The following is a 13,737-nucleotide window of genomic DNA, read 5'->3' as shown; positions in this document are numbered from 1 at the left end:
CATTTCTAATAACCGATTTATTTTATCTTTGCCAGGATGACGGTACAGAATATTTTTACTAGATAGGGCTAATAATAATCACTTAAAATTAAAAAATATATATTTATTCTAGCCGAAATAAAACTAATAAGAGTTTCTCCAGGGGAAAAAATATTATCAGACATACTGTGAAAATTTCCTTGCCCTGTTAAACATCATTTGGGTAATATTTTAAAAAGAAAAGGAAAAAAAAACTCACAGGAGGGCTAATAATTTTGACTTCAACTGTATGTGAAATATGTATTCTTATACATATTTATATATATATAGTCATAAGTGATGCTGTTTCGTGGATCAAGGACATTTTTTTAGTATTTCCTATAATTTTTTTCTTCTAGAGAAAGTCTTATTTTTAGTTTGGTTGGAATAAAAGCAGTTTTGAAAATCTTTTAAAACAACTTTAAAGTCCCCATGAAATCAAAACTAGTCAGTTTTGAAAACAAACAGAAATGGGGAGGAGGAGGTGTCTGTTAGGCTGTAATAACTCTTCTACTATTTTACTACATCCAATCAGCTCGTGGAAGAAAAACAAGCCATGCCTAGTTTGCTCATTTAAAATTCTGCATCACAATACGAAAACAAATAGTGATTAAAAGCTTCCAGTTTATGGAGCCTCTAAAGTCAATAATAACCTAATTAACCAAGTTAACCCTTTAAATGTGACTTTAAGCTGCATATTAGTATAGTACCTTGCAAAATAACCAGTAAAATATTGTTTTGTTATCATGGCAAAGAGCATTTATTAGAAATGAATTATTAAAACTATTATGCTTAGAAATGTTTTGGAAAAAAAACTTCTCTATGTAAAAACTACTTTAAAAATATATGTAACAGAATAAAATTTTCATAGGAGGGCTACTAATTTTGACTACATACATAGCCTCCCTGAATTATTAGCCCCCTCTGTTTATTTTTATTTTCTAATAATTGGGATGATTTTTGATTGGGATGAGAGTGCATCTGCATAAAATATTTATAAGTAAAAAAAAAATTATAATAATTACAAGCATAAATAAATACAACAGAGAAAATATGCAAATGAAAATATTTGGTTTTCTGTGGAGTCTAACAGTATTACAAGTAAATTCAATGTAAAATGACACTGTATAGTCTTCATTAAAAGCGTAATAAAATAAAATCCGTCTTTTTCGCAAATGCTATAAATTTGACCTGCGATATTGGTGAATTATAATCCTGACTCAACATGTTACACGCTGTAATTTGACTACTGTTAACTACTGCAGATATTTTTAGCAGCTCAAATTTTGGAGTCTATGTGTTACGCCCTCTGCTGAAAAAAACAGGAGCTAATAACTGAGAAATATTTAAAGAAACCATAAATCATCTAGTTTTTCCCTCCCATTGCTTTTAAAGTGATTAATTGAAGAAGTAAATATGTCACCTGAAAATAAAGTAAATGAACTATGTGCATGTCGGTACTGCAGCTCATTGGTTAGCACTGACGCCTCACATTTCTGTGTGGAGTTTGCATGTTCTTCCAGTGTTCACGTGGGTTTCCTCCGGGTGCTTCGGTTTCCCCCACAGTCCAAAGATATGCGCTATGGGTGAATTGGTTAAACAAAATTTGCCGTAGTGTATGAGTGTAAATGAGTGTGTATGTGTGTGTGAATGAGTGTTTATGGGTGTTTCCCAATACTGGGTTGCGGCTAGAAGGGCATCCGCTGCATAAAACATATGCTGGAATAATTGGCGGTTCATTCTGCTGATAAATAAGGGAAAAGACGAAAGAAAATGAATTAGAGCATAAATGAATGAATAAATTATGTGCAGAATTATAAAAAAATAAGTTAAGTCAACTTAAGAGTTATAAGTTTCAACAGGTTTACTCTCTCATTTAAGGAACTATTGTTTTTATAATGTGGGATTATGCTATTTTTATGCTAACTATCATAGTTTTTTTTTAAATATACATTTCTAACATATGAAATAAAGCTGGAATTACGGCAGCTCAACTTCATCACTGCTTTCATGTGAGAGACAAAAAAACATTCAATACTACATGACATAATATACGGGGCATCCTGGGACAGTTTTCCCAGATTTGTGCAATGTCTGCCCCTTACTGAAGTATGCTTGAAATTGCCAAAACAATTCATTGTAAAACACTTAATTTGGAACAATACATATATGATCAATTAAAGCCATGAACAGTCTCGGCATCAGATGAAACATTACCCATCTGCAATGTAAGAGAGCAATAAAAAGAGCAACACGTTTTGTTTTTTGAGACACAGTGTTTTACAGAGAGTGTCAAAGAGTTTAGTCACTTTCCCACAGACTCTTTATGACGTTTTAGCACCTCAGAACTATTTAAGTGTCACGTAGAGCACAAAAATCAAAGTCTCTTCATTAAATGAAGTTTAATAGCTGCAGTGTGTGCTGAAGTCTAAATACTCGGCTGGTGAGTGAGCGTAGAAATTACTGAACGCTGTTAAAGCTGCTCAATTACACAAGGAAAAAGTGTTTTGTGTTCTAGTTAATTTTAAAAAGCAGTCGATCACAATGTTGCATCACTGTATTGACATTTCTTTTCATCAGTTATTATAATTTTCTGCATAAAAAACATGTTTTATGTTTATATTTATGTTTTAACTTCAGAAGAGTTTAGAAATGAATAAATGGTGGAATAATCAATCAATCAAACTTTACTTATATAGCACCTTATTACAACCAGCAGGCTGCCCGAAGAGCTTTAATATTTGTTATGCTGTGGGTACGAGAAGCCTTCCTGTAATCTATCACCATGTCTTTTGTTTTATTTACATTTAACTGGAGAGAAAATCTATTACACCAGCAGGTAAATTCTTCCACAACAGGAATTTGTAACTTTGTTTTTAATACTCTAAAGGTTTGTACATTGAAATTGTGGACACATATAAATATCTAAGGGTGGTTATTGATAATATGTTGACATTTCAACCGAACACTCAGGCTGTCTATTGACCTTATTCTAAAATGCGGAAGTGCGCCTGTTTTGGCGATTGTTTTAGAACTTTCGATTCAGTGGCCTATGGGAGAAATGACTAGGAATAATAAACAGCAGAAAACGGTCAAACTACTTGCTCTACAAACAAGTGTTTGCATGACTATACAGACCAAGTAGAATAATATAATCAGGAAATATAAGTTTGCAACATCAAACAGCGAAACAAGCAGTTTTTAACGTCTAAAAATGAATGGAAGTGAATGAGACCGGAAGTCTCGAGCCAAAAAAGATTCAAATGGCTGCGCCCGCTCATACGCAAAGAATAAGGTGAATAAAAAAGTCCAACAAAGACCGTTTCTTCAGAGGAAACTTAGATGGTTTCAGGTTTGTACCTCTATGATGACACTGTTTTTTAAACTATTTATTGAATCTGTTTTATCGTTCTGCATTGTAGCTTGGTACGGTAATCTGAGTGTGTTAAACAAGAACAGGTTGAGTAGCCTAGTGAAGGTGGCAGGCAAGATCATTGGTTTTACCCAAACTGGTCCAACGGTAATTTACCATACTGGTGTTTTAAAGAGAGCTCAGGGTATCCTATGCACCCTGGATCACCTGTTGTACTCTGTGTTTAAGATGTTGCCATCAGGACGTCATTTTAGAGTTCCTATTAGCAAGACAAATAGAGTTAGATATATTTTTATAATGGTGGCCATTAGGTCATTAAATGAGTTTAGGGGGGAAGGAGATGCACCTACAATGTGATGTATTGTATGTTGTGGGGTAGTATTTTATTAATGTGTACATGGAACTTCGCCTGTGTTACGGCACCTTGCTGCCATTTTAGTTTCCCTAAGCGGGATAATAAAGTTGAGTCTGAAAATGTAAACACATAAGATGGTAAGAACTCGAGTGCCAATAAAACAGCATTTTGTTTGCCAGAATATCAAAAGCAAGTCTAAACAAATAGTTTTTAAGTTTAGCTTTAGCTTTAAATCTGTGATGATGCAAAGTTCTAAAGATAGGGTGTTCCACAGTTTTGGACCTGCCACTGAAAACGAACGATCACCGCATTGTTTATACCTGGGGACCTCCAGCAACAACTGATCTGCTGATCGTAGGACCCTGTTCAGTTTATAATCCTTTAAAATCTCACATAAATATGAAGGTTCAAGACCATTTACTGCATTAAAAACAAACAACAGTAGTTTAAAATCAATTCTGACTTTACATGGGAGCCAGTAAAGAGAGTAAAAGTCAGATGTGACGTGCTCAAGTTTCCGACTTTTTGTCAGCACACAAGCAGCAGCATTTTGCAGCAGTTGTAACCGATAAAGTTGGGTTAATTCCAACATAAAGTGCATTGCAATCGTTGAGACAAGAGCTGATAAAAGCATGAATGGCTTTCTCTAGATCACGCTGGCTCAGGAATGGCTTGACTCTGACAAGAAGGCGAAGCTGGAAAAAGCTTGATCACTTAATTTAACCTGTTTATCAAATATTAAACTACTGTCCAAATTCATTCCCAAATTTTTAACTACATGGCTAAAATGTGGGGAAAAGCTAAGATAGTTTGAGAGTAACTCATTAGGCAGGTTTCCAAACATAAAACCCTGATTTTCAGTCACAAAAATGAAAATAAAAACATTTGGTGATCTGACCAATAAAAACTACAAAAAAATCTGAAAAGTTTTTCACATGATCTCTTCATTTTTTTCATATTATATAATATTTTTATTGCTGTGTGTATACATGAAAATGATTTATTATTTCATAATACGTCTCTCTTAGTCATATTTCAATATGACATAAAAACTAATAAAATTTAATATAAATATTTAACTGGTAAAGGTCAGTATCACAACATAAGATTACAAAAAAAAAAAAAAAAAAAAAAAAAAAAAAAAAAAATCGCTGTTTGGAGTTTATGTAGGCCTACAGTTCAAAATTCATGTTTAACTAAATAAACAGTTAGTAAACACAAGTACATCTTATTGAACATCCTTTATTTTCATCACCAATTATCATAGTAGAACAGTTTCTCAAGCAGTTTGTGATGCATTTTGGAAACAGGAGATGAGCCTCTGGTCTAATGTGCCACCTGGCTTGAGAAACCCGTTCTCAAAGACTTATTATTTGGGTAACACACATATTTTAAATGCCTTCGGCAGAATTCAAATGAGCCATTTTAATCTAGAAAAATCTAGATTAATTCCTAGATTAATCTAGATTAAACACATAAATCTATGCCCATCTATAATATATACACACACTTATATGTAGTAGCATCAAATACTGTAGCAGCACCTCACTCATTCACATTTGAAGTCAATAAATGTGTGCTAAATGACTCACCTTGCGGGAGGAATTTGAGTTGATTGTTGGCCAATCGTAGGTGTCGTAATGAGCGCAGCTGACCAATCTCTGGGCAGATGATTTGCAGAGCGTTGTCACTCAGGTCCAATGACTGCAGCTTCACCAGCTCACCGATTGCTGCAATAACAACAACAACAACAACATGTTACATGCAATGAATAATGCATCTGACACCGGAAGACTGCTTTATTTAGTAAAACAACACCATTACCTTGAGGAATTATTGCAATGTTGTTTGAGTGCAGGTAGCTAAGAAAACAAACAAGAGTTTGTGAGTTTAATTTTCATAATCTCATACTCATCATCAGATTTGACAAAACTCAAACTTTGCGCATACAGCTGATTCTAACTGGGTAGAAAGAAAAGCATCGCAGTGATGGAGTGACCTCTACTGGAAAACAGAAATATTACAGTTGAACACCACTGACTGCAGCACATTTGTATAAGACAATTGCTGACTCTTTTATCATGGTATATGGTATTATTGTGGTATTTTCACAAATTATAAATTTGCAAAGATTGACAGTGTTGCAGTGTTCAATGTTTCACATGACAAAAACATTCTTGCATATAAATAAATAATAATAAAAATCAGTCCTAACTTACATTGATTAAATAAAATTACCCAGATTGTTTTGTTGCCAGTAAAACATGTTATTCTTGTATAGAAAATTATGAAAAAATAAGTTAAAGTGTGCTCTAAAGCAATTTTTTTAAATGTTATATTTGTATTACTGAATACCGTTGTGTCAAATCCTGTGTTGCCTTTCTTAATGTTCCCGCAAGGCAAACAGCATATCCCACGAACAGAGTGTCGTCATGAGCTCATTCCACTGTGGTAAAGTCTAGATATGACACAGCTGCAGCTGATTACATCAATATAGCATCATTTTTGCAACACTCTACAAGAATATTTAATATTTTTACATTACTGTGAGGGTTGGGTTTAGAGTTGGAGTAGTGGTAGACGTTAATAAAATACAATTTAATTGGTAATTTAATAGATAATAGGACTAATTCTTGGTATAATTACTGTTTTACAATACAGTTATGGATGGGTTTAGACTTTAATAAAATACAATTTAATGGCTAATTTAATAATTAAAACGAATAATAGTTGGTATAACTACTGTTTTACATTATTGTTATGGTTGGGTTTAGACTTTAATAAAATACAATTAATGGGTAATTCGATAACTATTATAAATAACTTTTGTTAACTTCTGGCCGCAGCTGTATCCCTTCTAGCAACAACTGTTCATAAAACAAGCACCTGCGCTCTGTAGGGGGATATGCAGTTTGCGCATAGATATTTACATTAGATGTTGCCTACACTATTGTTGTCTATTAGAAGGAATGTGTCAATGGCGCCGCCATTTTAGTACAGAGTAGCGCTCCTTTCAAATAAATGTGGGACCAAGGTGCAGTGGAGGACTGGCCATCCGGAGCCATAAATATATACATATATCGATGATCGTGAGTTTCCCCACTGTTCAGTATGCAAATACTTTTAATAAATGACAAAAGTTATAATTTTACATTACTTTTCCACATCAATGGATAAGTGACCACATGGGCATTCCTGACAAAGAGTGTGTGTTTGTGTGCTGTGCAGGTAAACCTCACTCCTCTGACCCCTAAAGGTGCTCTAGCGATGGACACTAGAGGCCATGGTCTTTAGCCTCCTTGGTAGAGCAACCGACTTCCATGCGGGACGTCGCCGGTTTGATCCCAGCTTGGAGTGGGTTGGGTGGTGTAGAACCGCCAGGGTTACATGTGCATGGAAATGTATTATCGTCCCTCCCTGTTAAATTTGATCTAATCCATGTCCTGAAACAAACCCCCTCACCCGCTTTCCCTTCTCATTCTAACGGAGGGAGTGATTCCTTTGTGAATGAATCTTCATTATGAATGACTCGTTCACTTACATTGTTTGCTTATTTTATTCAACAAAACTAGCATAAGCCGAGTGTTTAGTGCGAGTTTGTGCTGATTTGCCTTATGGTCAATGCAGTAAGTCTGTATTATCATCAATAACAAAACTTGTTGAGCACAAAAGTTTGTAGTATACAAAATCACAAGAAACCAAATCTTACCTATGAAATGTTATGTCTCTGTGCTTTGTTTTCTTTGTTTGCTTGTTTCTACAACCGTACACAGTGCTAAAGTCCAGAATCTTCACATCGTCATTAAAGGGTCACGAAACACCAAAACACATTTTTTGAGCTGTTGACAGTCGTATATGTGTCCCACACTGCTAAAAACACTATTAGGACACCTATATTTCACTAAAAAGTGTAAATTGGTTGTTTTTGCGTTATTTCAAGCAAATTCGTACTTCCGGTTTGAAACTAATTTTTGAAGCTGCGTCACGGTCATGACATAATAGCCTGTATTCCAGCGTGCAGACTGGGCGTCTGTGCCAGAGTGAGTCTTATTACGTCTTACAGTGTGATGCATAAATGCATGAGTAAAGCTTGGTTCAAACCAATCAGCGCGCTCTATTGTGCAACTTCATTAATATTCATTACTGTCGTAGTGTTTAGACGACACTCACATCACGTTGTATTGGCAAAACAAGCGTGAAGTGTTGCTTTTATAGTTTGCTGCAGTTAAGTTTTGTTTTCATTTTCTCTCTGTGAGAGCTCAGCTGGAGTCACGTGTGGATTAACAGTGTACGCGACGCTCGACAACAACAACTTGCGTGTCTAAGGAGGAACATTGTTTACCTGAGAGCTGTTCTCATCTGCAAGCGCTGAGATCCGGATTCGCTTGTAGTCTCCTCCTAATAAAGACGCGGCTCTAGTTACTGGGGATTGTCCTGTCTCTACAGATTTGGTAAGTGAGCAACCAGTGCTCTTTGTTTATTCAGTTTGTTCGTATCGAACTAAGTTAACTATTGCACCGAGTGTAAAAATGTTAGCACTACAACCAAACTTTAACCTCGTGTAGGGTTTTCACTGCATTTAGTGACCGGAATAACACACGCGGCTTTCTGACGCTACCTGCTGTGTGCATCAAAGTTTCCAGGAAATGCGGAGTTTTTTTTTTTCTCTCATTCGCCGTGCGGTATCAACATTGCATGAAAAATACACGCTTAGAGCAGTTACTCGAATCAAATATCCCCCCTAAACAAAGCTGGACACGCCCACTTTTCTGACTTTTTCCAAAGTAGAGGTGTGAAAACACCCTGCTGAAACAAGGGGGTTTCATGGCCCTTTAAGTCTTGACTAGCGCGGTGGAATGACATTTGTACTGGGAGCACTGTACAAATGTGGCGGCACTATTGACGCATGCTCAGGGTCCGTATGCGATATCTAGTGTATATATCTATGCAGTTAGTGTAGTGGGAATGCAAAACTGAGCTGAAACAGAATTCGACACATAACATTATAAGACTTTAAACAAACAAAAATAATTCTGATAAATACTTACAGTTCAATGAGGTTGGGAATTTTCTGAGCCAGATTCTCTGGCTGATGATAAGAAAGCAGTATTAGTATGACAAATATATACTTTACTTTAAAAAAGGGCCAAATTATAAATGCAGATGGATCTTACCAGTGTGGTGAGGGAATTTCTCTTCATAAAGAGACGCTCAAGGAACTGCATGCCTTCATCTTTCAGCAGTTCCACAGGGAAATTATTGAGGTTTCTGTAGTTCAGGAAAAGATTCTTGTGTCTCTCTTGTTTGGCCATAAAAATGGCTTCGTGGAGTTCAGAAGCCATGACTGATCAAACCGTCTTCAGACGAGGGAGTTTTCCCTCCTTCAGCTGCTACTTTCCCATTCTGAAACATGTTAAACACTGATCTTTTAAAATAGTAATAAGGTTAAGAAGTACAACATGCTAAACTCAATTTGGTTGTACAACGAATGAAACAAGGGATTTGAACCTGACTTTATACAACTGTGATGTGAAGTTGGTTTTATATTCGCACATTCATTCAGTGACAACTTGTGACGTGCTCCCAATATGGTTTACCATGGTACTTTAAATATTCGGTCTAAAATCACATGCAAGTATGACTTCAAAACAACATTAGCACCATTTATTTGATTGTAAACAATGTTGTACTTTGATAGGACAGTAGCTGCTAATAAGATTCCACTATTTAGAGTCTGCAAGGAAACATTTTCAGGAATTATATTATTAAGGAGAAAGTCTGAATGTGTGAATATTTACTTTACTCTATACAATGTACACATATGTAAGACACATATGTATGTAAATCAATCCTCTTTGATTTATAAAGCCTCAAATCTATGGAATTTTCTCCCAACAGAAACAATCACGTGTACGAATTATAAGATGTTTTCACGCCTGTCTAGGAGGTGTTTTTTTGTCAAATCAAGTTTGTACACACTGAGTGAGATGTTTTTGAGTTGTCAGTGTTTTAGTTTATATGCGATTATGCCTGAATGTTTTAAACTGATTTTTTTTTTTACTAATTGGATATTATTGTTTCACTTTTTACCTGTCCAACCAGGGAGAGCAGGTGGAAAATAGCAATCCTGCTACAACCTGGCACAATGCATCTTTCCTCTTTGAGGTTAATGTAATTTTTGTGCATTGTCCCCGTTAAATAAATTCATTCGTTCAATCAGTGAATATGGACACAAATAATAGCGCATTATTTGCATCTTTAAACAGAATTTTAGAAAACTTCTAATACAAAAGGTCTAATACAAATACAAACTTTCCTAGTAAAATCAACTGTAGAGGTATGCTGTTACATTTATGTTTTACCCTAGTCACCTTACAACAATAAACCGTATCACCTTCATTTATAATGTTACATTTATAGTGTATATTTTCTATTTGTTTTACATTTGCCCTTGTATTATGTTGTGTAAAGTTACATTTGCTTTGTATTTGTGTAATTTGAGATAATACAACAACAGTAATCATAATTAAACAGTAAACTAAATTAATAAAAATAAATAGAAACAGTAACTTTAACAGTAAAGGTTAACGCTATTTATTTACTAGCTACGTTAGCTGTATGAAAGCCTTGTAATTCATGCAAATAAATAACAGAGTCAGTATGCTAACAAGGTAAAGTTGGTTTTATAGTCGTTCGTTTTTGATAAGTGACACGCTCTCTCTATTGTTTACCACGCTATTTCTGAATATTCGGTCTAAATTGGCATGTATGACTTCAAAACAACATTGGCACTATTTAAATGACTGTAAACAATGCTGTAATTTGATAGTCATTGACTGTTAATATGATTTCCATATTAAGAATTTGAAACAATATTTTTATGAATTTATATTATAAAAGAAAAGCTAGAATGTGCTAATTTAAAACCAACTTTACCCATATCTAAACAAATATGAGCTACTGATGCTGTACTGTAAGTTTGATTTTACATGACGAGTCAAATATTAAAGACATTTTAAAGCAAGTCTCTGCAGAAACAGGCTTAAACTGTTGTTGTGTTTGACCGCGTGCACAAAAAATTAACATATGTGACATTGTATACTACAGTGATTATTCTCAATCAATTTAACTTACATTACATCCGTGTTGTCTATCAAATATTCCTTGTTTAAAGCCTCGAGTTGTTTATATCTCGCGCTGCTCTTCCGTCTGCGAGCAAACTCGTCACTGGATGGAGACAGGATGAAGCATCATGGGTAATGTATTTCCATAGACAAAGCCGTTAGAAAAGCCGTATTTTTACAGTCTATGTTAGAAACGCACTTTACACCACCTTATTTTCATAGTAGAGTGCGCGAGAGTATTTTTATTTTGTATATTTTTACACATGCCAAACTTTACATTCCTTTGAAAAAAAACTATTTGAAAAAATAAACATTAACGCCTCAACGTTGCAAAATAGAATCTAATATAATCGAAGTTTCGATTTTGTCTCTAAGGTATTAAGTTTCATATAAAAACTTAAATAATAAATAATCAATTTAATAAAGTAACACTAGTGTTACTTTATTAAATTTATTATTTAGCCTATTATTTAAGTTTTTATATGAAACTTAATAAAGACAAAATCGAAACTTTGATTATATTAGATAATGTATACACCCACATAGGGCTAATCAAAGTAATATTTTGATGTACGGTTTAATTGTACACAATTGATAAATGCCTAATTGTTTTTGAACCCATTTAATGCTTTTAAGTGTCATTGGGCAGATATGCAGAGGGACGTCGAATTAATGTTAAAGTCCCCAAGAAATCAAAACTAGCCAGATGATTTTGTTAGCTCTATTGCTAGTTTTGTGATGAACAATTCATCTTTGCATGTCAAGAAGAAAAAAAAAAAAACAGTTTGTCCTTCTAATCCTTGACTGGAGTAGACGTCTCACGTCAGCGCGTTCTAATCGTAAATGTGATCTTTCTGGCAAATTTTCCTCTGGCAAATTACCGGTACTGTTACAACTTCTCTTTATGGAAAATTTCCAGAACTAATTAACTAGTATTTTCAAAAAGGGCCTGTTCACACATACAGACCTTTCTGTATGAGCGAAAGTGGCTTTATGGAACACATAACACTGTTTTTGCTGTTTTAAACCTAACCACACATTAAACAATTAACTTAATCTCATCGGTAAAGTCAATTTATTTATTAGATAGATAAAGCGAAGAAGCTGCTGGACGTGATGACGTCAGTAATATGCATATCGACAAACGATAAACGTAATCCAGCGACATTTAGTGACTTTTCGAGCAGATTTTAGCACCTTTTCAATGAAAATTCATTAAGTTCAAAATTCATTCTGTAAGGGAAGGGTTCCATTCATTAAACTCACATCAGTCACTCTCATTAGTGTCATAACTCTATTATTCATTTTTTAAAATTAATTTCAGTTAAATAAAAAGATAACAAAAGATAACATTTTCCACCATTACAAATCTCACTCACCCCTGGGGGTCAGACTGCGCACCCCAGTTTGGGAACCACTGCCCTGTGACACACACACACACACACACACACACACACACACACACACACACACACACACACACACACACACACACACAGGGCTCTATTTTAACGATCTAAGCGCAAAGTGCAGGGTGCAAAAGCATCAAGAGTGTGTAAGAATCAACTTTTGCCATTTTTATGACGGAAAAATTTGCTCTGTGCTGTGGCGCATGGTCTAACACAGGGTTTTTCAAAGACAGTGGGCCTCCCTTTTGACACAACTTATCCATTGGCGCCCCCTCCTCCCAAACACACACGCGCACACACACACACACACACACACACACACACAAAATTCTGGAGGTTTTCCTGCTACCTCATCATGCTTGGTTTCAAGGTGTCGCCGAAGTTTAGCGGGTCTGATGCTGTCATTAGCCAAAATATCTTGACAAACCACACACAAAGGTCCTGGTTCATCAGCTGGTCCTGTCCACGTAAATCCTAAACTCAAATACTGACCATCATATCGTCGTCTTTTGAACTTGAAGGCTTTGAATCGGGGGGTCTCAGAAACCGATCCATTGTATTAGCAGCATGATTAGCAGGCCTGTACCTGTATTGGCGGGCTTGCCAAACAGAAGCGAATTCACAGCTATGGCCTTCTGGGTAAAAAAGGTTTTCTTATTTTTGACGTATTATTTTTTTAGCTTTGTTTAATTAAAACGTTTAAAAATAATAAAAAATACATATAATAATTAAACTGAATAATTATATTTTTATTATATAAATTTTTTTCCCACGCCTCCCCTGACATCCTCTAGCGCCCCCCAGGGGAGGCGCGCCTCACACTTTGAAAACCCCTGGTCTAACAGAGTTGAGCTTATTCTCTTAATGAGTTAAAGGTGTGTTTTGAGAATAAACCAATCAGAGTCTCATCTCCCATCCCCTTTACGAGTCAGTTGCGTCATGGCGCATTTGCTATTTACATGACAGACTTTGTAAGTGGAAAAACTGAACGCTTTACTAGAGAGAAAACAGTTAAATAGAGCATCTACAGTGAGACAATGAGAGATGAGCCTCCTCATTCTTTACTTCCACTTTCTGTCTTTCGTGGATAAGGAAACGTGTTGTACGCACTGCACAGACATTCATTAGCCTACATAATTAATTTAGTTTATTAAGCGCAAAGATTTGCTTTAAAACTATTTCTAAATTCAGTTGTAATTTCCAGCAAACAAATAAATGAACAATATTAACCAAGTGTGTTCAAAAAACTGAGTTATATCCAAACACACATCCTATTCTTGAGCTGTGACCCAGAGGGTCTTAAACCTGCAGGTGGACAAATCTAAGCTTGTTTTTAATAAAACAAATATGAATATGCATATAATCAATAATGATAATAATAACAACATTACAAAAAAGCAAATATTCATGAATAAACTAAAAAAAGAAGAAAATAATTTTTGTAATATACAAACCCTT

General features: G+C 35.1%; 1 protein-coding gene and 1 long non-coding RNA gene across 11 annotated transcripts in view; both read right to left on the bottom strand.

Annotated features, from left to right (window-relative positions):
* Positions 1-10,959, bottom strand: part of lrrc28 (leucine rich repeat containing 28) — a 34,415-nt gene extending 23,456 nt beyond the window's left edge. For all 10 annotated transcript variants that reach the window (XR_012383189.1, XR_012383190.1, XR_012383192.1 and 7 more), the window contains exons 1-5: positions 10,881-10,959; positions 8,921-9,149; positions 8,795-8,835; positions 5,571-5,608; positions 5,339-5,476 (exon numbers count right to left, since the gene is read on the bottom strand). Coding sequence is in view for 6 of the 10 variants with exons in the window: in XM_073908127.1 (XP_073764228.1) it covers positions 5,339-5,476; positions 5,571-5,608; positions 8,795-8,835; positions 8,921-9,088 (385 nt within the window). In the remaining 4 variants the exon portion in view is untranslated. The remainder of the gene's footprint in view (positions 1-5,338; positions 5,477-5,570; positions 5,609-8,794; positions 8,836-8,920; positions 9,150-10,880) is intronic.
* Positions 374-4,776, bottom strand: LOC141375322 (uncharacterized). Its single transcript, XR_012383193.1, has 3 exons — positions 3,664-4,776; positions 2,902-3,606; positions 374-2,829 (listed from the first exon to the last, which is right to left on the bottom strand). It is a non-coding gene; the product is annotated as an uncharacterized lncRNA (long non-coding RNA).
* Positions 10,960-13,737: the final 2,778 nt, after the last annotated feature.

The sequence above is a fragment of the Danio rerio genome, chromosome 7 (assembly GCF_049306965.1).
Source record: "Danio rerio strain Tuebingen ecotype United States chromosome 7, GRCz12tu, whole genome shotgun sequence".
Lineage (NCBI taxonomy): Eukaryota > Metazoa > Chordata > Actinopteri > Cypriniformes > Danionidae > Danio > Danio rerio.
The sequence above is the reverse complement of the archived record's forward strand: the minus strand, read 5'-3'. Positions and strand labels throughout refer to the sequence as shown.